General features: G+C 56.2%; 1 protein-coding gene across 1 annotated transcript in view; it reads left to right on the top strand.

Annotated features, from left to right (window-relative positions):
* Positions 1-22,764, top strand: part of LOC116956562 (regulatory-associated protein of mTOR) — a 77,152-nt gene extending 54,388 nt beyond the window's left edge. Inside the window, 14 exon segments of the mRNA XM_076052346.1 lie at positions 2,428-2,534; positions 3,319-3,655; positions 6,445-6,558; positions 12,102-12,207; positions 13,894-14,008; positions 15,578-15,702; positions 16,362-16,475; positions 17,007-17,054; positions 18,196-18,302; positions 19,118-19,239; positions 19,832-19,918; positions 20,269-20,385; positions 20,921-21,050; positions 21,541-22,764. Coding sequence (XP_075908461.1) covers positions 2,428-2,534; positions 3,319-3,655; positions 6,445-6,558; positions 12,102-12,207; positions 13,894-14,008; positions 15,578-15,702; positions 16,362-16,475; positions 17,007-17,054; positions 18,196-18,302; positions 19,118-19,239; positions 19,832-19,918; positions 20,269-20,385; positions 20,921-21,050; positions 21,541-21,612 — 1,701 coding nt within the window. The 3' untranslated portion in view covers positions 21,613-22,764.
* The last annotated feature ends 249 nt before the right edge of the window (positions 22,765-23,013 follow it).

The raw sequence follows: 23,013 nt of genomic DNA, 5'->3' as shown, positions 1-23,013 counted from the left end.
TCCTACTCACCCACCCACTCGCCCGCCCCACTCACCCACCACTGACTCACCCCACCACCACACCCCCACCCACCCACACACTCCACCCACTCACCCTCACCCACTCACCCCACCCCCACTCACCCACCCACCACCTACTCACCCCCACTCACCTACTCACCCACCCACTCACCCACCCACCCACCACCACACCACCCACCCACCCACCACTCACCCACCCACTCACTCTACTCTACCACACCCACTCACCTACTCACCCACCCACTCACCTACTCACCCACCCACTCACCCACCCACTCACCCACTCACCCACCTACTCACCCACCCACTCACCTACTCACCCACCCACTCACCTATTCACCCACCCACTCACCTACTCACCCACCCACTCACCTACTCACCCACCCACTCACCTACTCACCCACCCACTCACCTACTCACCCACCCACTCACCTACTCACCCACCCACTCACCTACTCACCCACCCACTCACCTACTCACCCACCCACTCACCTACTCACCCACCCACTCACCTACTCACCCACCCACTCACCTACTCACCCACCCACTCACCTACTCACCCACCCACTCACCTACTCACCCACCCACTCACCTACTCACCCACCCACTCACCTACTCACCCACCCACTCACCTACTCACCCACCCACTCACCTACCCACTCACCTACTCACCCACCCACTCACCTACCCACTCACCTACTCACCCACCCACTCACCCACTCACCTACTCACCCACCTACTCACCCACCTACTCACCTACTCACCCACCCACTCAACTACTCACCCACCCACTCACTTACTCACCCACCCACTCACCTACTCACCCACCAACTCACCTACTCACCCACCCACTCACCTACTCACCTACTCACCCACCCACTCACCCACCCACTTACCTACTCACCCACCCACTCTCCTACTCACCCACCCACTCGCCCACCCACTCGCCTACTCACTGACTCACCCACCCACTCACCTACTCACCCACCCACTTACCTACTCACTGACTCAACTACTCACCCACCCACCCACTCACCCACCCACTCACCCACCCACTCACCTACTCACCCACCCACTCACCTACTCACCCACCCACTCACCTACTCACCCACTCACCTACTCACCCACCCACTCACCTACTCACCCACCCACTCACCCACCCACTCACCCACCCACCCACCTACTCACCCACTCACCTACTCACCCACCCACTCACCTACTCACCCACCCACTCACCTACTCACCCACCCACTCACCTACTCACCCACCCACTCACCCACCCACTCACCCACTCACCCACCTACTCACCCACCCACTCACCTACTCACCCACCCACTCACCTACTCACCCACCCACTCACCTACTCACCCACCCACTCACCTACTCACCCACCCACTCACCTACTCACCCACCCACTCACCCACCCACTCACCCACTCACCCACCTACTCACCCACCCACTCACCTACTCACCCACCCACTCACCTACTCACCCACCCACTCACCTACTCACCCACCCACTCACCTACTCAGCATTCCATCAGCCCAGAACTCGCTGCCGCTGCGCCATGTTCGAGACATTTAACCAGTTCAGTAAAAATGCAAGAGCGAACTGTTTTATAGATCTTACAATGTATGAATGTTTCGCACTTGTGATAACCTAGGTTATAAAAGTTGTGCACTAACCCCGAACCATATCCTCAGTGCATCTGATAGAATTAAACGTAAGGAGTTAGGGTTGATTGATGATTCAGCATGCACTGATTCACTGCAGTCACTATGTCGCCCATGGTTAGTTGCCTATTCTGTTGCTACTACAACCACAGTTATTGTACCCTTTAACATTTTAAATTGATTCCTCCACCAATGCTGAAGACTCGGTCGACCAGACACAGACTGCTTGGTCTCATCTATCACACTGTTCACACACCACCACCACACTGGAGGTCATAACTCACTCACCCACTCACTCAATCACTCACCCACCCACTAATGCACTCACCCACCACACTACAGGTCACAACAACTCACTCACCCACTGACTCAATCACTCACTCACTCAACCACCCACTCGCCCACCCACTAACACACTCACCCACCACACTGCAGGTCACAACTACTGACTCACCCACTCATTGAATTACTCACCCACACTGCAGGTCGCCTCATTTCTCTTTCCGTTTCTTCCCTCGCACCGTTCCACTTTGGAATTCCCTCCTCCCATCATCGCCATCAACAACATCAACAATATAGCTCTTCCCGAGCATTCACGATAGCCTCGCGCGCACGTGTTTGTGTGTGTGTTCTCCCTTATTTACCGATTACAACTTTAAACGTGCCGTTTGCCCGCCGTGCTCGCCGATAACCCTCGCTGCGACCTCCCGTTGCGCCCGTGCCGCGTTTGAAGACGACCGTCAGCGGGCGACCTCAGCGCGTCTCCGAGTCGTCGCTGACCCACTCGGCGCCGGCGAGCCCCACCAACCGCACGCCGATCGCCGCGGCCCACGGCAGCAGGTACGGCGAGCGTGCCGCCCCTCCCGGGCAGAGGCGGTCACTGCACACGCGCACGCAGCGCGCTCTCGGACGCGCTCGTGCGGCCGTCTGGAACGCTCCCCGTCCGATATTAGGAAGCCACTTGAGCCCGTACACTTTTAAATCATCTAGGCCCCAGGGTTCAGCAACCTGCGGCTCCGAAGCCGCATGCGGCTCTCTAAGGACTGATTTGTGACGTTATTTATTTATGGCCACCGTCTCGTAGTCATGTGCATTGCGGCGCTTGAAATGTGGATTTTTTTACCGACTATAAAAAAAGGCTTTTCTTGTTATTGTGGTCGCCGACCCCTGGTCTAGATTGAAAACTCGTTTCTTTAGAACTGCTTTTTGTGTTTAGTTTGGTGTCCTTCCCCCGCACCTCCGACTAGCAGGGTTGGATACGTATTGTGCGAAAGAAGTTCAACATGAATGCATACGCAAACTCGAGTCATGCTCGCAGCGGCTAACCATCGATAACAAAGATGGTCACCGCATCGTGGGCTCTCAGGCGCGCTTCTGCGGCCGTCTGGAACGCTCTTCCTTCCGATATTATGAAGCCACTGGAGATATGCACTTTTAAATCTAGATCAAAAAACATAATTTCTTTACCACCGCTTTTTGTGTTCAGTTTGTTGTCCTTCCACCCGCACCTCCGATTAGCGCGACTGGCCACGTACGGTGCGAAAGAAGTTCAGTGTATACACGCACTCACACGCGCGTTCAAAACTTTGTTTCACGGTTTGACCTTTCACCCGTCACTCCCCAGGTCCCCCCACCCACCGCCGCCCCCAACCCCTCACCCCCCGACCCCCTCCCACCCCTCCCACTGCGACCGCACGGGCGCCTTCCAGGGGGCGAGCCCGGCCGGATCGGCGGGGGAGGGGATCCCCGTCAGCGGCGGCCGCCACGGCTCGTGCAGCGGGCTCTCCACCATCCCGCTCGGCTCCGGTCACGCGGGGGCGGCGACGGCTGTGGCGGCCGCTCCGTCTCCCCGCGAGTTGGCCGCGCAGCGGGGGGCCGTCGCGGCGCCGGGCGTCCAGTTCCCGGGGTACACTTACCAGTTCTCGCGCTCGCGCAAGATGTTCGACAAGGGGCCCGACAAGGTGAGCTGGCGACGCGCCCGTCGTGCCGGCAGAGCGCACACTTCGCGCACACGAGACGGGACGATGCGAACGGGATGGGACGACGCGAACGGGATGGGACGATGCGACTGCTGCATCGAGAGGGAGGGAGAGAGAGAGAGAGAGAAAGTAATGAGAGAGAATGTGATGAGGGATAAAGTGATGAGAGAAAAAGTGATGCGAGAAAGCGATGAGAGTATTTATTTAAGGTAATGCATTAAAGAGGGCAACATCGTTATCCATGAAATGTGCTCTTCACGAGCACCTCCGACTAACGAGGGAAGAGTAGACTCGCGAATCGTGACCGTTCTCTTCCGGCGATGTCTTAGTTCAAGCGTCGGGAGGGGGGGATGGGGGTTCTCGGGATGTCGGAACCTCAGAGCCGGCCCTCCTGGGTTCAAACCCGGCAGTTAGAGCCGCGTGCCTGCCTGCTTGCGATGAAATAAGCCGGGTTCTCGAGTGCGGTCACTGACGACTGCACAGCAGCAACAACAACAAAAACCACCGTGTAAAATAAACATGTGGTTCTGCACTTCATTGGGATAAACGTTCAGCTGTGAGTATTTTAAAACGTTAGTTTAGGCTGTCGTGCGACGAACACGCGGCAGGGCGGGCGGGTGGGTGGGGGTGAGTGCGCTGCCCGTTTCGGCGTTTGGGTCAGAGGTCACGTTAAGGAGGTAGCTCTGGGATATCCACTTCTGCGGCTCTGCTCTGCGAGAGCTCCGAATGGAATCCCCCTTCATCTCGTGGTGCGACGTGGGTTAAATAATAATAATAACATTAACCCCAGGTTTGTGGTGTCAGTGTCGTCCTCCTCCTGGGGTCGTTCCCTCTCGCGTGGCTCACTAACGATTCCCTTACCCCCTCGCTCTCCCCTCGCTCTCCCCTCGCTCTCCCCCCTCGCTCTCCCCTCGCTCTCCCCTCGCTCTCCCCTCGCTCTCCCCCTCGCTCTCCCCTCGCTCTCCCCTCGCTCCCCCCTCGCTCTCCCCCCTCGCTCTCCCCTCGCTCCCCCCTCGCTCTCCCCTCGCTCTCCCCTCGCTCCCCCCTCGCTCCCCCCTCGCTCCCCCCTCGCTCTCCCCTCGCTCCCCCCTCGCTCCCCCCTCGCTCCCCCCTCTCTCTCCCCTCGCTCCCCCCTCGCTCTCCCCTCGCTCTCCCCTCGCTCTCCCCTCGCTCCCCCTCGCTCCCCCCTCGCTCCCCCCTCGCTCTCCCCTCGCTCTCCCCTCGCTCTCCCCTCGCTCCCCCCTCGCTCTCCCCTCGCTCTCCCCTCGCTCTCCCCTCGCTCTCCCCTCGCTCTCCCCTCGCTCTCCCCTCGCTCCCCCCTCGCTCCCCCCTCGCTCTCCCCTCGCTCTCCCCTCGCTCTCCCCTCGCTCTCCCCTCGCTCTCCCCTCGCTCTCCCCTCGCTCCCCCTCGCTCTCCCCTCGCTCCCCCCTCGCTCTCCCCTCGCTCTCCCCTCGCTCTCCCCTCGCTCTCCCCTCGCTCTCCCCTCGCTCCCCCCTCGCTCTCCCCTCGCTCTCCCCTCGCTCTCCCCTCGCTCTCCCCCCTCGCTCTCCCCTCGCTCCCCCCTCGCTCTCCCCTCGCTCTCCCCTCGCTCCCCCCTCGCTCCCCCCTCGCTCTCCCCTCGCTCTCCCCTCGCTCTCCCCTCGCTCTCCCCTCGCTCTCCCCTCGCTCTCCCCTCGCTCTCCCCCTCGCTCTCCCCTCGCTCCCCCCTCGCTCTCCCCTCGCTCTCCCCTCGCTCCCCCCTCGCTCCCCCTCGCTCTCCCCTCGCTCTCCCCTCGCTCTCCCCTCGCTCTCCCCTCGCTCTCCCCTCGCTCTCCCCTCGCTCTCCCCCCTCGCTCTCCCCTCGCTCCCCCCTCGCTCTCCCCTCGCTCTCCCTCGCTCTCCCCTCGCTCTCCCCTCGCTCTCCCCTCGCTCTCCCCTCGCTCTCCCCTCGCTCTCCCCTCGCTCTCCCCCTCGCTCTCCCCTCGCTCTCCCCTCGCTCTCCCCTCGCTCTCCCCTCGCTCTCCCCTCGCTCTCCCCTCGCTCTCCCCCCTCGCTCTCCCCTCGCTCCCCCCTCGCTCTCCCCTCGCTCTCCCCTCGCTCTCCCCTCGCTCTCCCCCCTCGCTCTCCCCTCGCTCCCCCCTCGCTCTCCCCTCGCTCTCCCCTCGCTCTCCCCTCGCTCTCCCCTCGCTCTCCCCTCGCTCTCCCCTCGCTCTCCCCTCGCTCTCCCCCCTCGCTCTCCCCTCGCTCTCCCCTCGCTCTCCCCTCGCTCTCCCCTCGCTCTCCCCTCGCTCTCCCCCCTCGCTCTCCCCTCGCTCCCCCCTCGCTCTCCCCTCGCTCTCCCCTCGCTCTCCCCTCGCTCTCCCCTCGCTCTCCCCCTCGCTCTCCCCTCGCTCCCCCCTCGCTCTCCCCTCACTCTCCCCTCGCTCTCCCCTCGCTCCCCCCTCGCTCTCCCCTCGCTCTCCCCTCGCTCTCCCCTCGCTCTCCCCTCGCTCTCCCCTCGCTCTCCCCTCGCTCTCCCCTCGCTCTCCCCTCGCTCTCCCCTCGCTCTCCCCTCGCTCTCCCCTCGCTCCCCCCTCGCTCTCCCCTCGCTCTCCCCTCGCTCTCCCCTCGCTCTCCCCTCGCTCTCCCCTCGCTCTCTCCCTCGCTCTCCCCTCGCTCTCCCCTCGCTCTCCCCCCTCGCTCTCCCCTCGCTCCCCCCTCGCTCCCCCCTCGCTCCCCCCTCGCTCTCCCCTCGCTCTCCCCTCGCTCTCCCCTCGCTCTCCCCTGCCCGTTGTCCTCCCGTGCCGAGCCAGGCGACCGAGGAGGGTGAGGACGGAGCGCTGCCCCACAGGCCGGCCGCCTGCCTCGCGCTGCACACCGGCTTCTGTGAGTGGAGTACCAAGTACTTCACGCAGTCCGTCATGAAGGTAACGTTTTAATAAGTTTTTTGTGTGTGTAATATTTGCTGGTTGAATTCCAGGATGTTTCTGTTGCGCGTCATCGCTTTGGGATGTTCTGTATTCATCTTTTGTTTGTTGCGGTTGCACCCGATTCAAGAGCCGCATGGCTCACAGGGCTTTTCCAAATAAATTAGCTAAACTGACTGCTCGATACAAGTACCGATTAGCAATGAATCGACCGCCAATGAATCGACATTTTCACGATGGCCGCCCGATCAACTGAGCGACTGACGGAGACTGAGCGGAATCGATCCGATTATACCTCGATTCACGATCCACAAATGTCCCGCACGTGGCCAACATCGTTCCTCCTTCCATATACGGGGAACGTCTCTGATCGGTGATTTCGCCGGGTGTCCGATTTCGTCGTATTGCAGCGCCCCGTTTCCCCGGCTGACCGTTCTTTGTCAGGAGTAGCCGTGAAACTTACTCGGTTGTGGTGCAACAAGCGGCAGCGTCGCCGCTCGCTCGCTCGCTGGGAAACTCCCGTCGCACGCCTCGGCGGCGATGGCCTCGCACCATGCTAACGTTCTGCGCCAGTACCATTGTTTTTCGTTAGTTAATTATTATTATTATTAGCCTGGATAATTAATGACAGTTGTGCCATCCGAGTTATGAGTAAAAACGTTTGAATGATTGAATATATCGATGGGACCCCTTTTTTTGCCGGTATCAAGATAATAATAATAATTGATATAATCGTTGAACCCGAAATAATTATTTTTTCCTTTGCGCTTGTTCGCCTTTTGCTATTGTTCTGTCTAACGCTGGTGTTGAGGCACGGCCGTAGGCAAATAATTTTCAAGGCCAATGCGTACATTATCAAAGCACGTTTGTTTTCATGGTTTACCACAAGCATGATGTGTACTTAATGCAGGCTCGATGATACCTTGCAATCGGTGTCTTGTTGGTGTTTGAACATCTTTGCATCTTAAGTGCTGGAAAGGGTAAAGCCTGCTATCAATGGCACAGCCCATCATCATCATCTTTTCGGGGGGGAGGGGGTTGATCAAATGAGCACTAATTTTTCGGGAAGTCAACAGTGATTTGCTCGTAGCCGGCTCCCGTCATAGTAATGGGGAATGTCCAGCACCGGTCGAGGCTTACCTGGCAGAGATGATTGTTGCCCAATGTTCGTTGATCCAGGAAGACGATTTTTTTTTTATTGCTTGAACGTGAAAATAAACTGCGGTAAGATATAGAAATAATGAAGTCTGCCGTTTACGCAATCATTTGGCCTTTTCACTTTTAAAAGGTACCCCTGCTGGGATTCACGAGCTAATTACCAAACCAAAGACAGTATCCCCCGTATAGCCTTAACACACTTTTGGGGCAAGTGCTATTCGCGAGCAGCACCTATGAAGGCCGGAGCAGTATGCGAGGGGGTGGGTGGCTAGCACCACGCCCGAGCGCCTTTGTCTCCCCAGTGGCGATGTTTACACACCGCACCAGGTACTCATTTGAGGCCGAGTCGACATAGGGGGAGGGCCAAAACCGGTTCAGATAATCGTCACTGGTGTTGGCTGTAATCGGGAATAGAATTCGGGTCGCCGGGTGCGTAGCGCAGCGCGCTAACCATTAAGCTACAGATGCTCACACACGCACGGGTGGGCACAAAAACGAATTCCCCTTGAAACACGTGCGTGCACGCAGACACACGTGCGTGCACGCAGACGCACGTGCAGCCGTACAGACTGATGCAACATCCACGCTGTCGTAGCTTCAAAGCGCAGGAGAGGGAAGAGGAGAAGGCGAGGTGGTATGATGATTGTGGTGGTGTGTATTTGAGAGGTATCATGACTACTTACTGTTATTCCGACGGGTTTGGAGTTTTGGGAAATTGTCGATGTCCAGACCGAGAACCCGACACCCACTCTGTAGCCCAGATCTCTAACTCAACGCCCACTCTATAGCCCAGATCTAGAACTCATCACCCACTCTATAGCCCAGACCCAGAACTCATCACCCACTCTATAGCCCAGTTCTAGAACTCATCACCCACTGTATAGCCCAGACCTAGAGCTCATCACCCACTCTATAGCCCAGATCTAGAACTCATCACCCACTCTATAGCCCAGATCTAGAACTCATCACCCACTCTATAGCCCAGATCTAGAACTCATCACCCACTCTATAGCCCAGATCTAGAACTCATCACCCACTCTATAGCCCAGATCTAGAACTCATCACCCACTCTATAGCCCAGACCTAGAACGCATCACCATTCTATAGCCCAGACCTAGAACTCATCACCCACTCTATAGCCCAGACCCAGAACTCATCACCCACTCTATAGCCCAGATCTAGAACTCATCACCCACTCTATAGCCCAGATCTAGAACTCATCACCCACTCTATAGCCCAGACCTAGAACGCATCACCACTCTATAGCCCAGACCTAGAACTCATCACCCACTCTATAGCCCAGACCCAGAACTCATCACCCACTCTATAGCCCAGACATAGAACTCATCACCCACTCTATAGCCCAGACCTAGAACTCATCACCCACTCTATAGCCCAGACATAGAACTCATCACCCACTCTATAGCCCAGACCTAGAACTCATCATCCACTCTATAGCCCAGACCCAGAACTCATCACCCACTCTATAGCCCAGACATAGAACTCATCACCCACTCTATAGCCCAGACCTAGAACGCATCACCACTCTATAGCCCCTACCGAGCACCCGGCACCCACAGCACGATACTCGTGGGGGGGGGGGGGTCTCCATTTTTAGAAAACGTAATCTTTTTCGACGTGGCCGTTGTGTGATGTCGTTTTGATGCTCACCCTGACGTTTGATGCCCGGGGAGCTTTTGTCGCTCTTTTATCTCCAGCCTGGGGAGGAGGAGTAGGAGGGCGGGCGAGTGCCCCCCCCCCCCCCCGGTTTGAAATGTCACCATTTGAATAAAAACCTTGACTTCCACGGCGACGCCGGGAGCCATTGGCTTACTTCACCCGTAACGGGACAACAGCCGCCCCCCCCCCCAGCCTGCCCCCCCCTCCCCAAGAATCTAATCGCGAGAATTGACCGCCATGCTTTTATGTTCACGCAGAGGCTCCAGAGACCCCTTTTAGTTAACGTGACCCGCAATTTATAATTCAATCCATTGTCATGATTTGTAGAGGCGGGGGGGGTGGGGGGGGGGTTGAGAGTCGGGGTGGGGGGGGGGGGGGTCATGATTTGATTCGTAGATGGCTTGTTTTTGTTTGGTCTCTTCTTGCCGTGTCTCGCTTGTGCAGTCTGTCCCGTCTAAATCCCTTCTTTTATCTCGACTCTCCGCAGCCTCTGCAGCGTGACCTTGTATCAAACTTTAAACACATTTGGCACGAGCTCATCCCTTCATCGTGACTTTACCGAAAGAACCAAGAATATATATTTGGCACGCTTTGAATTTGTCTGGTCCGGTAATTGGCGTCGGGGACGAGAGGCCAACGCGACTCACTTCTCTTGAGGACCCGGTTCCATTAGGGCGATGGAACCCGTGGATAGCACTCCGTTCCTGGCACGGCCATTATGAATCGGCCCCCCCCCTCGAGCCATCCCTCTCTCCCGTGGGACAGTTAAATCCATTGCGTCGCGTCAGGACAACTTGACCCGGCCGCTCTCTCCTCTCCCTCCTGTTTGTCTGTCCTGCACCTCCGCTCGCCTCTATCCGCCGCCGCTACCGCCGTCACGAATCCTGCCGCCGCTTTCCACCGTCGCCGCACTCCGCTTTCACGGCGTCCGTGACCCGTTACCGCGGCGACCGGTGGGGGGGGGTTGCTAGGCGACGCGCGGCTCCTCGGTAACGAGACGAAGCCCGCTGACTCCGGCTGACGTGGGAACCGAACTGCGCGGTGCTGTGAGAGGAGCGCCCACCCCCGGCACCGGTTCATCGGGAACGGTGCGAGCGCGGTGGGCGTCACTCGCGGTGAACGTGGCCGATGATCGTTGTTGCCACGCCAGTTGTTTAAAATTATTCAAATTTTTTTTAATTACTTTTTACCACTCCCCCGTTGGTGATGAGCTACAGTGGGAGACGTGGAAATTGCCCGTCTGGAGCCGTTGCCGAGATTGGCGTGACGTCGCTTGGAGACTGAACTGTTGCATTCACCCATATGATTGCACAATACGGACCATCTAATTTACAATAAGGACCATGTATAATAGGGAACCGTGTAACTTTGTGTTGTCTCAGATATGCAGGTGAAGGCGATTCGATTGGCCCAACTCGCTTACATCTCAATCTCTTTAAGAGTTGCTCCTTCTCAGGCCTTTCGAAGGGAATTGTATTGGTGATTGCCGCATCTCCATTCAAATTACTGGGATTCTGGTGGCGAACATCGCCACGAGGTGGCAGATTATTTGGCCATGCTGTTGCTGGCATTGGCATTGGTGGACAAAACACTCAACACATTCGTCAAAGACAACACCCGTGACCTTAGAAGGGACAAGTATATAGTGGGTGACGTTTTAGCCAATGGCCCTTCTTCACGGCCGTCTGGAACACTCTTCCTTCCGATATTATGGAAGCCACTGGAGCTATGCACTTTTAAATCTATATTGAAAACTCGTTTCTTAAAAAACTGCTTTTTTTGTTTAGTTCCTTGTCATTCCCCCCCCCCCCCCGTACCTCCGATTAGCACGGTTGGCGACATACGGTGCGAAAGAAGCTCAACATACATACGTAGAGATACTTGCAAGAGATGCGGACCCCAAGAAAGGGTGACGTCGTCAAGAGGGGAAGGCAGAGAAGACGTAGCGATAGGCCAGGGAAACCCCCCGGAAAGGGGGGGGGGTGTGAGGTCAGCGGAAAGGGAGGGGGAGCTCGGGGTCCTTTTTGGCGTGAGATGGAGTGAGGTCGTGCTCCGTGTGAGAAGCCGAAACGAATGAACGTTATACTCACCCGCTCTCAGACCAGCCATCTCTCACTACACATACGTACAGCACACAGAGGAGCGGCCAGAGAGACAGAGCTCCACATCTGTGACCTCTGCATTGGCCAAAGCAACGCCTAGTGTATATATATACACATATACACAGTAGTTCCTCGCTTTACACGTTTCCACACAATGCGTTTCCGCTAAGATCACGAATTCTTCTTATCGGGAACGCTTGTCGCACAAACGCGGAGCGCGCCCCCGTTACAGGGCGCTCGCTGAGCGGCCGACGGCGGAACTACTTTTTGCTCGAGCTGCGCAGCCGAGCGGTGCGGGAATTCTGGGTACACGCGCGGAAACGATCCGCTACGCGGCAACGTAGCGCAACGTCTCGGCTCCTTCTCCTGCCGGCCACCTTGCAGCGTGTGCGTAACATCATATCTTGCAGCCGGTCATTACTTGCAGCGAGTTTTTTTTTTTTTTCCCCCCGTGCGGGGAACATCGTGGCGATGTCGTGCCAGTCGCGGTTCGTGCGGTTGTCGTGGTTGTCGCGGCAGTTGCGAGCGTCGTTTCCGGCGGCAGTGGCGGCGCCTTTTAGTTGAGCCGCCGTTGTGTCGCGTTTGTGTCTCGATGGTTGCCAGTACCCGGAGGAGCACGACACGGAGTCGCAGATCTACAAGGAGCGCGAGTGGCGGTTCATGCGGAACGAGCGCGTGCGCTCTGACGCTCAACAGCTGCTCGGCAAAGGTGAGCGCTGGCGTGTGTGTGTGTGCGTGCGTGCCCACGTGCACGAGATGCCCCGTTTAAAAATTTACGTCCGCGCCAGGTGGCTCGGAGGGCCCCCATAATGGCCTCGTCACGGGAGCACTGAGCCGGCGCTGTTCAGGGCCGTGGGCTCGAATTCCAGCAGGGAGGAGGAGGTAGTGGGAGAAGTTGGTGGAGGTGAGGAGAAGGGGGTGGTGGTGAGGAGGGGGGGATGGCAGTGAGATGGTGGTGAGGAGGGGGTGGAGGTGAGAAAGGGGTGGAGGTGAGGAGGGGGTGGAGGTGAGGGGGGGGTGAGAAAGGGATGGGGGTGAGGAGAGGGTGGTGGTGAGGAGGAGGGGGTGGCAGTGAGGAGGGGGTGGGATTGGTGAGAAGGGGGTGGGGAGGTGGCGGTGAGGAAGGGGGTGGTGGTGAGGAGGGTGTTTGGGGTGGCGGTGACATTTCAGGCAATGGCCCTTCATCAGAACACATGCTATATGTGTTTTTCCTTTCAGGTGGCGTTGTTGTCGAGTATGAGTTGTGTTTGTTCTTTGTGCTTTGTGCACCACTGCCAACGCAGCAGCAGCATCACCAAATAATTGATTTACTCTGTCTTTGTCAGAGAGAGTGAATGGTCCATTATAAATGGTAAATTATGACAATTATAATGGTTAATTACCACGTTTAATGAAAAGGGTCAAATCCATTGTAAACAAAAGTGGTGCATGTTACAACTTCTAAATTATTAGCACTATTGGTTTTGCTCTGGCCATAGGAACGTGAATTTTACACCACCAGTTCAAGGCCTAAACAGAAGAGATGCTTGCATTTTGACCGATGATGATCGTCTGCCACCATCTATCCGCTGCTGGATGGAGGCTTTCGCCGAGCCATCTCTACCTGCCATCGTTTCATTTTATTATTATTATAATTGACCGTCTGAATAGGCACTTCTAATTTTCGTGTTTCAGACTCTTTGCTTACGCCGTGATAATGGACCGTTATATTTAACAGTTTTAGTTCTCCATTATAATTTACCATTGTAATTTACCATTCGAATCGTTTATTATAATGCACCACTTTAATTACCTATTATTGCCATTGTTATAATTGGCAATTACGATACATCGTGATAATTGACTGTTAGAATTTCACCATTATTATTAACTGCACCTGAATTAATTATTCTATTTGACTGTTATGTACTGGACGGTTATTAATTGGTGGTTTGGTTCGGTAAGTTTTTGAGACTGCTGGCCAGGATTTGGCAAAACCTATCTCACATTTTACCCAGGCAACTGTAGAGTCGCACAAACTTATCGTTTCTAACCTCACGACGTTTAAAACTAACAATAGCATTTAAGAATCACAGTTAAGAAGACAAACAACATCTAGTATTAAAAATAGGAATTTAAAAGCCTAAAATCTTATCAACTATTGTGGCAGCGCGCGACCAGGTGGCTATTATTGTTATTTAATTTAAAACACTGAGCACAAACTGAACGCTGCGAGTAAAATATTTGCAGTTTAGGAGCGGTAACTTGAACGCCATCGATCCACGGAAGGTATGATGCCAATGTTGATTGAATAAAATATTTTCTTTTATAAACAGAGGCGAGAGTTCCTTTTGCGCGTGTGTTGCGTAACGTGTGACGCGCGTGTGTATGTTGAACTTCTTCCGCACTGTGCAAGGCATCGCGCGGGTGGACGAGCAAATCTTCATCAACCGCAACCCCGGGGTCCCCGCCGTCGTCAAGTTCCACCCCTACGACCCCTACGTCGCCGTCGCCGACCGGGACAGCATCTGGTGAGTACCGTCACGCTCGCTTTATCGGCCCTCGCCCATGATGGGCCGAGCCGGACGTAAAACTCGGCGCGTCGGAATCTGTGAGTGGAGCGTTGCGATCCTCACGACGGTGCAACCAGGCCCGAGAGCCTCCTTCCCGACCTCCGGCTGGGATACGAACTCGTGGCTCCCGTGGCCGTGAGGGCGAGCACTCGGCGCGCCGCTGCGAGGCATAGGGATCGATCATGTCACCCCCACCCCCCGTCACCCTACTGTGGGAAAAACTGGCAGCACCCTCTTGCAAAAGAGTCTTGAGTGCCGGCGAGGCTGTCCTGCGTACGTGACGGCCTTATTGTTGTTGTTGTCGTTATGATTGATAATAAACGAACGTGTGTAGCGCATACAGAAGTTCACGGACTCTGTAGCCCAGATCTAGAACTCAGGGCTACCCCACGCTCATCTGAATGGAAGGGATTTCTATTGAATAAGTTCAATAGAAGCGCGTGAACAAAAAAAAACAGCAATAGAACAAATTGGGAGGCTAAAGGCCTGTCCAGGTTGGGCAGGAGGGGCGGGGGGGGGGCCGGGGCCAGGAGGGCGTGCGGTACAGAGATATAATGAGTGAAGGTGTATTTCCCACTGAGTGAAGCTCGCAGTGCTAGGAAGTTAATTGACAATGGCGACTCGGCCAGCAGACAAAATCAAAGCAATTCCACAATTACAGATTTTTTAAAAAATACCTAATGAAGTTACATTCACACTTAAACTTTCGTGATTTTAGCGATAGTCACTTTAAATGGCAGAATGGAGATGGCTAAGAGACGAAACTGGGTGGGTTCCAAAACACTTTGGGGCAGCTACGTTTAAATGCCTCTTTGATCCAAAGTGTATGCGAAATCTGGGGAACTGGTAATAGACAACGTAGCATTGTCCAATGGCAGTAACAACAGGTCAGACAAATGAATCTAAATGTAGAGGGATAAACATTATTATAATTGCTCTCCCAATCCAATGCACGAGTACTGACCCGAATCCAATTTAAATAGCGATTTTCTTCCCTTTAAATCCACTGCTCCCCGATCATTACCTCTACTGGGTAGGGCAGCGAGCCCGCACGCCCCACACCCCCCCCACCCCCGATCGATCCTTAATTTTGAGGGGGTAATGAGCTTGTTACACGTTACCTTATTTTTTTCCCCCTCTTGTTTGAAATCTACTTTGTAGTCTTGGTTCTTGAATGACAATAAAAAAAATGTACATATAGGAAATATATGAGAAATTACGATTTTCTTAACGCTGCTAATTGGTCGATCGATTCCACTACGACTGAAGCGGATGGGTTTTAATCGACGCGTGTCACCTTGCTCGCCCTCTGATGTCTGGATCAGAGACATGGACGCTCACAGAGACAATTAAACAAGAGCTGAGAGGTGCCAAAGAAGTCACGACGAGGTGCGACGCTGCGAAGTGCGGCGATGGGACAGGAAGAAGAACACGCGGCTCAACGCAGATTTCTTTAATTGACTAAATCTCTCTCTCTCTCTCTGTCGTCCGTTGCGTTTGCTGCCGCGTCTGCACCCGCGTCCCAAGTTTCTGGGACTGGGAGCGGCAGGAGAAAGTGGACTACTTCCACAACGGCAACCCCAAGTTGACGCGAATCACCGCGATGGAGTTTCTCAACGCACACGACGTGCCCCTGCTGCTCACGGCCGCCGGTGAGCGGCTCGCTCGTCGACGCTCGCGGGCACGCGCGCTTGCGTGCGAACCTGCCCAACAACGGCGTCGCTGCAACGCGCTGTGGCTATTGCTGATGGTCCCCAGTGTGCGCGAGTTGGTGGTGGCGGGGGGGGGGTTGCGTTGAGTTTGGCGGGCAATTTGTCACTTGCTTTTACTGCCCCCTATTGGCCGGTCGTGAAGTATGCCCGTGTTCACGGCACACTACACTCGGTGTAAAGCTGTGGGTGTGTGCGCGCGCGCGAGTCTGTATTCACGTTTGTGTGTGTGTGTGTGTGCCTGTGTGTCTGTGGGGAACGGTAGTGTAGCGGTTAGCGCGCTGCGCTACGAACCCGGCGACCCGAGTTCGATTCCCGCTCATGGTCACCAACATCCGGTGACGATTATCTGAACCGGTCTTGAACCTCCCTTAGGTCGACTCAGCCTCAAAGGAGTACCTGGTGCGGTGTGTAAACATCGTCACTTGGGAGACAAAGGCGGCCGGGCGTGGTGCTGGCCACCCACCGCCTCGTTGCCGTGCCGGCTTTCATAGGTGCTCGCTAACAGCACTTGCCCTTCAGTCTGTTAAGGTTATACGGGGGATCTTTGTGTGCGTTGACGTGTTGTGTGTCTGTGTGCGTGCCCGTGCGTGTCCCCTTAGACGACGGCGCGATCCGGATCTGGAAGAACTGTGCCGAGGGCGAGCGCAACCCGGAGCTCATCTCTTCGTGGCAGGGCCTCTCCGACATGCTGCCCTCCACTCGCAGTGCACGTGGTACGGTGCCTGATATGCCGCACGGCACCCCACTGCCACGCTCCACCCCACCGCCACGCTCCACCCCACCGCCACGCTCCACCCCACCGCCACGCTCCACCCCACCCCACCGCCACACAGCGCGCTATACTAGGTACATCAAGCCCATGCAGAGCCTTCGAGATTGGAGTGGTAAGTATGGCACAGCAAACACGGTAACCTTTTACCGTGGGATTTCAATTTTTCGTCTGTTTGTTTATTTATTTTTGCCTATGTCCCATTGTAAGCAAATGTGTAAACGCTAGCGAAAACATATACACAACACCTTCAAAACACAATGTCATACAAGACTGTGCAAAAATAAGCATTTTAAATAATGATGCGATTATCCGGCGTTTTTGAAAATCCGGCGCTCCCGAAACCGCCGAATAATCGATGATCTACTGCAATGATATAAAAATATATTTATATAATCGTTATTAAATGATGGGGGAACCCGGCGCGGTTCTCCTCCGTGCCCCCCCCTCTTGCTTTGTTTTGTCTTGCAAACAGGACTCGCACGGAGACTCTCTATCTTTCTCGAGAAGAGTAACCAGGGAGGTGAGTGGCTCCGGGGGGGGGGGGGCGGGGGGTGAACAGAGAAAGTGGACAGAGAGAGTGGACAGAGAGAATGGTGGAGAGAGTAAAGGAAGGGGGACAGAGAGGAGACGGCACGGAAACGTCTGTATTACGTTTGGGGCGGCGCAGGGGTGGTGGTGGTGACACTCGCGCCCTACGGCGGTGCAAGCATCCCGGTTCTATTCCCGACTAGGGCTGCTCTCTCCCCCTCTTCTGCGTGGGTTTTCCTCCGATAATTATGACTGACCCGCAGGTTGCTCGTCTAGGATTCCACGCAGCAGCAGCAGCCACAGCAACATCGCCGCAAAAACAGCGTGAACTCTGGCAGGACCCTCCTCAATTAGAATTAATGATGTATTAGTAATAATAATTATGTTATTTAGCTCAAGTGAGAGAGAGAGAGAAGAGTGTGGAATGAATGTGAAGAGAAAGGAGACTGAACGTAGAATGGGAGTGCGTGATAGGCGAGGGAGGGGTGAAGTTCTATACCCCCCCCCCTCGTTAGAGGCCGAAGGCTTTGCCTTTATACGTTTGGCCTCGCTGCTGTGTTATCCCCCCCTCTCCCCCGATTCTTTGCCTAGTCCCTGAGCCGCGGCCGCTGCTTCGCTTTCGCGAATCCGTACCCTCGCAGTGGGTTGACCACCAACTCGTGCATCACGACGACCTTAACGTCGTGCGTGTGTGCCCGTTGGGTGTAGCGGTGAGCGCGCCGCGTTACGAGGAGCCCGGCGGCACCGAGTTCGTCAACCCGCTCACGACCGATAGCGGTGGCGAATATTTGAGCCGCCGGTCTTGGGGGCCTCCCTTAGTTCGACTCGGCCTTAAATGAGTACCCCGTACGGTGTGTCGACATCAGCGCTCGGGGGAGACAAAGGTGGCCGGGCGTTGGCGCTGGCCGCCCACCCGCTTCGTGTGCCGTGCTGGCCTTCATAGGTGCTACTAGCTAGCAGTCGATAAACGGTACGTGGGAGATCTTTGTTATTGTGTGCGTGTGTGTGTAACCGCTGTGTGTGTGTGTGGGTGTAACCTCTGTGTGTGGGTGTAACCTGTGTGTTGGTGTATCCTCTGTGTGTGTGTAACTGCTGTGTGTGTAACCTGTGTGTGCGCGCGCGTGCGTGCGCAGGTGCGGGCCTGGTGCTGGACTGGGAGCAGGCCACGGGGCTCCTCGTCGTGTCGGGCGACGTGCGCATCATGCGCGTGTGGGACACTGAGCGGGAGATGAAAGTGCAGGTCCGCCCCTACGAGACCCCCTCCCCAACCCCCAAAGGGCCTCCCATGAGACCCCCCCCCCCACCTGAGACCCCCACGAGACCCCTCCCCGATCCCCTGACCCCCTCCCCGACCCCCACGAATGCGTCCCCCTGCCCGTGCACTCCCCCAACACCCCTACCACCCCCCTCACTCGCAAAGTCCCCTCCATTCGCCCAAACACACACGGGCGCGGAGACACGGCACCTTTACTGTTTACTGCCAGTGCCTGTGTGTACACGTGTGTCTGTGTGCACGTGTGTGTGTGTGTACAGGTGTCTGTGTGTTGTACAGGTGTGTGTGTGTGTACAGGTGTGTGTGTGTGTACAGGTGTGTGTGTGTGCACGTGTGTGTGTGTGTACAGGTGTGTGTGTGTGTACAGGTGTGTGCGTATATGTTGGGAGTGGTCATGCAGTGATCGGTGCATTGCACTTCGAAACTCGGCGACACGAGTTCAATTCCCGCTCGCAGCCAACATCGGCGACGAATATCTAAACCGGTCCTGGGCCTCCCCCTTGTTCGACTCGGCCTTAAATGAGTACCTGGTGCGGTGTCTAAACATCACCACCAGGGAGACAAAGGCAGCCGGGCGTGGTGTTGTCCACACCACCACCCCCTTAGCGTGTGCCATGCCAGCCTTCATAGGTGCTCGCTAGCAGCGCTCGTGGGAATGTATGTTGAACTTCTTTGGTACCGTACGTAGCCAACCGCGCTAATCGGACTCAGGGCTACACGTCGGGGATCTATGTGTATGCGTCTGCGCGTGCGGGTGCTCACGCTCGCGTCCCTCCGCCCAGGACATCCCGACGGGCGCGGACAGCTGCGTGACGAGCCTGTCGTGTGACTCGGCGCTGCTCGTCGCGGGTCTGGGCGACGGCTCGGTGCGCCTCTTCGACCGCCGCATGTCTCCTCACGACTGGTGCGTGAGTGTGCGCGTGTGCGCGTTTGTGCATGCGTGCGTCACAGCCCGCGCGCGTCTCCCCGCGTTCCAGCACACTCATATCTGCTGAGCTCTCGTTCTCTTTCCATGCACTCTCCCCTCTCTCTCCCCTCTCAGCTCACTCTACTCCCATCCACATGCTCTCTTTCCCCTCTCATCTCACCGTATTCCCCTCCACGCACTCCCCTCTCTCCCCTCTAATCTCGCCATACTCCCCTCCACGCACTCTCCTACCTCTCATCTCATTCTTATTTCCTCCACGCAATCCCCTACCTCTCCCCTCTCATCTCCCTCGACTCCCCGTCACAAACTCTTTCATCTCTCCCCTCTCATCTCACTCTGCTCCCCTCCACGCAACTCTCCACTCCAACAGACAAATGCTTTCGGTCAACCTCCACTCAGTGGGAGGTCACTCATTCTCCTCTGCTGCCCACAAAATCTGAAACTCCCTTACCCCATTGGTCCATGCCATCGACTCCCCCGCCTCTGTTCCAGTCAAGGCTCAGGACCTTCCTTCGTTCCTCTGCCTCTGATTGACCCCCCCCCCCTCCCAACTCCTCTCTCTGTCCAGCCGGGTCCAGACCTTCCGTGAGCACGAAGCCTGGGTGCTTAAGGCCTACCTGCAGCGAATCCCCGACGGCAAGATCATCAGCGCCAGGTAGCCACCATCAACCCCGCCGCCACCATCATCGTCAGATTCTTCATTATCATCGTGATGATGAGCAATACTCTCATCATTCTTATCCTCACCATCAAGATTATCAACGGCAACATCGTCGCCATAATGTCATCAGCATCACAATTATCATTATTCTCATTGTCATTTATATCGTCAGCACTGTCGTCCTGAGCCGGCACGCGTCTTCACACTCGTAGGCAAGAGCAGTCCACATTTGTCTGGAGAAATGACCGCTCTTGACCTCCCTGCCCCCCTGCCACACCGCTCTCCACCCCGCGCCCCCTCCCCCCCCGTCCCCCACGCACACGGTGACCGCGTGCCGGACGCAGCGTGGACGGGGACATCCGGCAGTGGGACGTGCGTCTGCCCGAGTCTCTGAGCTGCACCACCATGAGCAAGGGCCTCACCGCGATGGACATTCACCCGCAGGCCGACATCTTTGCATGGTGAGCGCTGGTGCTGATGGTGCCGGTGGTGGTGGTGGCGGCCATGGCGGTGATGCAGTAGTTAGCGTGCCGCGCTATCTACTCGGCGATACAGAGTTCGATTCCAGCTCACGGCCAACATCGGAGATGAATATCTTAGCTGTGTCCCCCTAGGTCGACTGGGCCTCAAGCGAGTACCTGGTACGGTGTGTACACTTCACCACTGGGGAGGCAAATTGGCCGGGCATGATTCTGGCCACGCCAACACATTCTTTTGCACCGTACGTAGCCAACGGTGCTAATCGGTTGTGTGCTGCGTCGGCCTTCATAGGTGCTCGCTCACAACATTTGCCCCAACAGTCTGGTGAGGCTACACAGGGGGCATGGGTGGCGGGAAGGGGGGGATCTTTGGTGTTTGTGCAGCCGCTCACACTTGCTGTGCAGCGTTGCGGTGGCGTTTAGATGCCGTCGTGCTAAATCCCTCCGTGCATTGCCTTTTACCGATAGCACTAATCAATCGCCATTGCCGTGGTTGTGCTCGCGTGTGGTCGACCAGTGGCTCCATGAACCAGCTGATTTCCGTGTACAACATGAGCGGGGAGACGCTCAACAGCATCAAGTACTACGACGGCTTCATGGGCCAGCGCATCGGAGCCGTCAGCTGCCTGGCGTTCCACCCGTCCTGGGTACGGTGCTCTGTCCCGCTCGATGAACTGCACGCTGAACCGCTCATTTAACTATTGACACATTGAGCCGCATGCTGAACCGCTCGCTGAACAGCCCATTGAACCGCACGCTGAACCAACGACACATTGAGCCGCACGCCGAACTAACAACGCATTGAGCCGCAATGCACCGAACGCGTTAACGTAGACGTGGTAACGGGTGCGGCACCCATCAAGTCACTAGAGGTCACTGTCGCAGCGCTGTTTGGAATCACATGACCCTGGCGTTCAGTTGAACAGAAGCTTTCACATGCGCGTCAGGCAGCCCCGGGGAACACGCACGGCTCCGGTCGATTACCGGGCACGACTCTTGACAAGAAGAGCCACTTGCTTTGTTGAGAGAGGAGCGGGGGGGGGATTGCGACTTCCATTCTAAACAAATTTGTTTCTCCACCCCCTCTGCCGCCTCATCCTCCGTCCCCCCCCCCCCACCGGCCCCTGTCCCTCTCAGCCTCACCTGGCGGCCGGGAGCAGCGACTGCTACCTGTCCATCTACTCGTCCGAGAAGAAGGTGACCCGATAGGCAAGCGGGGAACGTCTCTCAAGCGGGAGCGCGGCAACTGGGGGAACTCGAGATATTTAGAGGGGAACTTTTTAACTCGCCAACCCCCCAGAACACGACCGTCTCGAGCCCGCGACCTTCAGTCGTGACACCGATGCTGTAAATTATCGTTGCTGCCATTACTTTTTGTATTAGTACTACTGCTACGACTACTACAACAACGACAGATATCGCTCGTCGGAGTTCTGCGGAACTGTAACGGTGGCTGTTTTTCGCCTCTCAAGATGCAAGGAGGAGGAGGGGGCGTCGTCTCTCGTTGGTTTGTTTATGTCGCCGGATGGAGTGGGATCGTTGGCTCGCTGGCCTCCCCACACCTCTGCTGAACCCCCCCCCCCCCCGTCCTCTGCCCCCCTTCGTAGTGGGGAAGGTGGGGGGGGGGGCACCCGTCGTAGGGGAACTCTCCACGGGGGTTCGTTGCTGTACCCCACCCCGTCGGTTATCGTCGTCGTCCTTTTTGTTATCGTCGTTCGGAAAAAAATATATTTTGCGAGGTTTTCATTCTGCCCCCTGCTATGCAGCAAAAAAAAAATGGCAGTGAATGCATCGCAAACGACAAAACGAATAGATTTTTATTTTACACGCGATAGGGGAGACCCGGCGTGGGTGTCCGTCGTTTGCGAATTTGCGGGAGAGCGTTGGGGGAAAACGCACGGCGTGGCGCGGCTATGGCGGAGTCTCGCATCCTTCAACGCTGGGTTTCCAAAAACAAAAGTGCTGCTGCCGCCGCCCCCTCGATGCTCCCCACCCCCCCCCTCGCCCACCCCCCCCCCACCGCACTGACCAGCGTGATAAAGTACGGTCGAAGAACCCCCCCCACCCCCCATCCCTTCCGCACGACCCGCACGGATAGGGGAGGGCCCTCATCCAGCAGCGGCGTCACTAGAGGCAAGTACGTGTACATACGGATACAAAACATGCCATTCGTTCTCGTTTCACTACGTCGTCAGCGCATTTATTTCAGAATTTTTTTTTTTATAAGGATATGTAATTATTCGTCCTGGAGTTGGAGCGGGCCTTAATTTTTGTTTTGAAAGCAGGTATATATATTTTTTTTGCCCGTCTTGCTTTTCCAAACGCCGTTTTGTTTTGCTCGAATAAACGACATTTACTCGAGCACTACCGCCAAAGTGGTAAGCCGGCGTGTTTGTCTCTGTCATCTGCGTGTCGCTCTCTCTGTCATCACTCTCTGCCTCGAGAGAGCGAGAGAGTCGGGAGACACAGGGAGAGACCGGTGGTGCAGCTGAGCCGCGCTACGTGCTCTGCACAGCAGCAAGTCGTCCGAAGGCGAAGGGGTGGCCGCTTGGGTTTGAGAGTGAGAGATGGGAAGAGGAGAGAGGAGAGGGACGGGGAGGGAGAGAGAGA

Source organism: Petromyzon marinus, chromosome 3, assembly GCF_048934315.1.
Source record: "Petromyzon marinus isolate PM22_M1 ecotype Great Lakes invasive population chromosome 3, UKy_Petmar_22M1.pri1.0, whole genome shotgun sequence".
NCBI lineage: Eukaryota > Metazoa > Chordata > Hyperoartia > Petromyzontiformes > Petromyzontidae > Petromyzon > Petromyzon marinus.
This window is presented reverse-complemented; position numbering and strand designations above follow the sequence as displayed.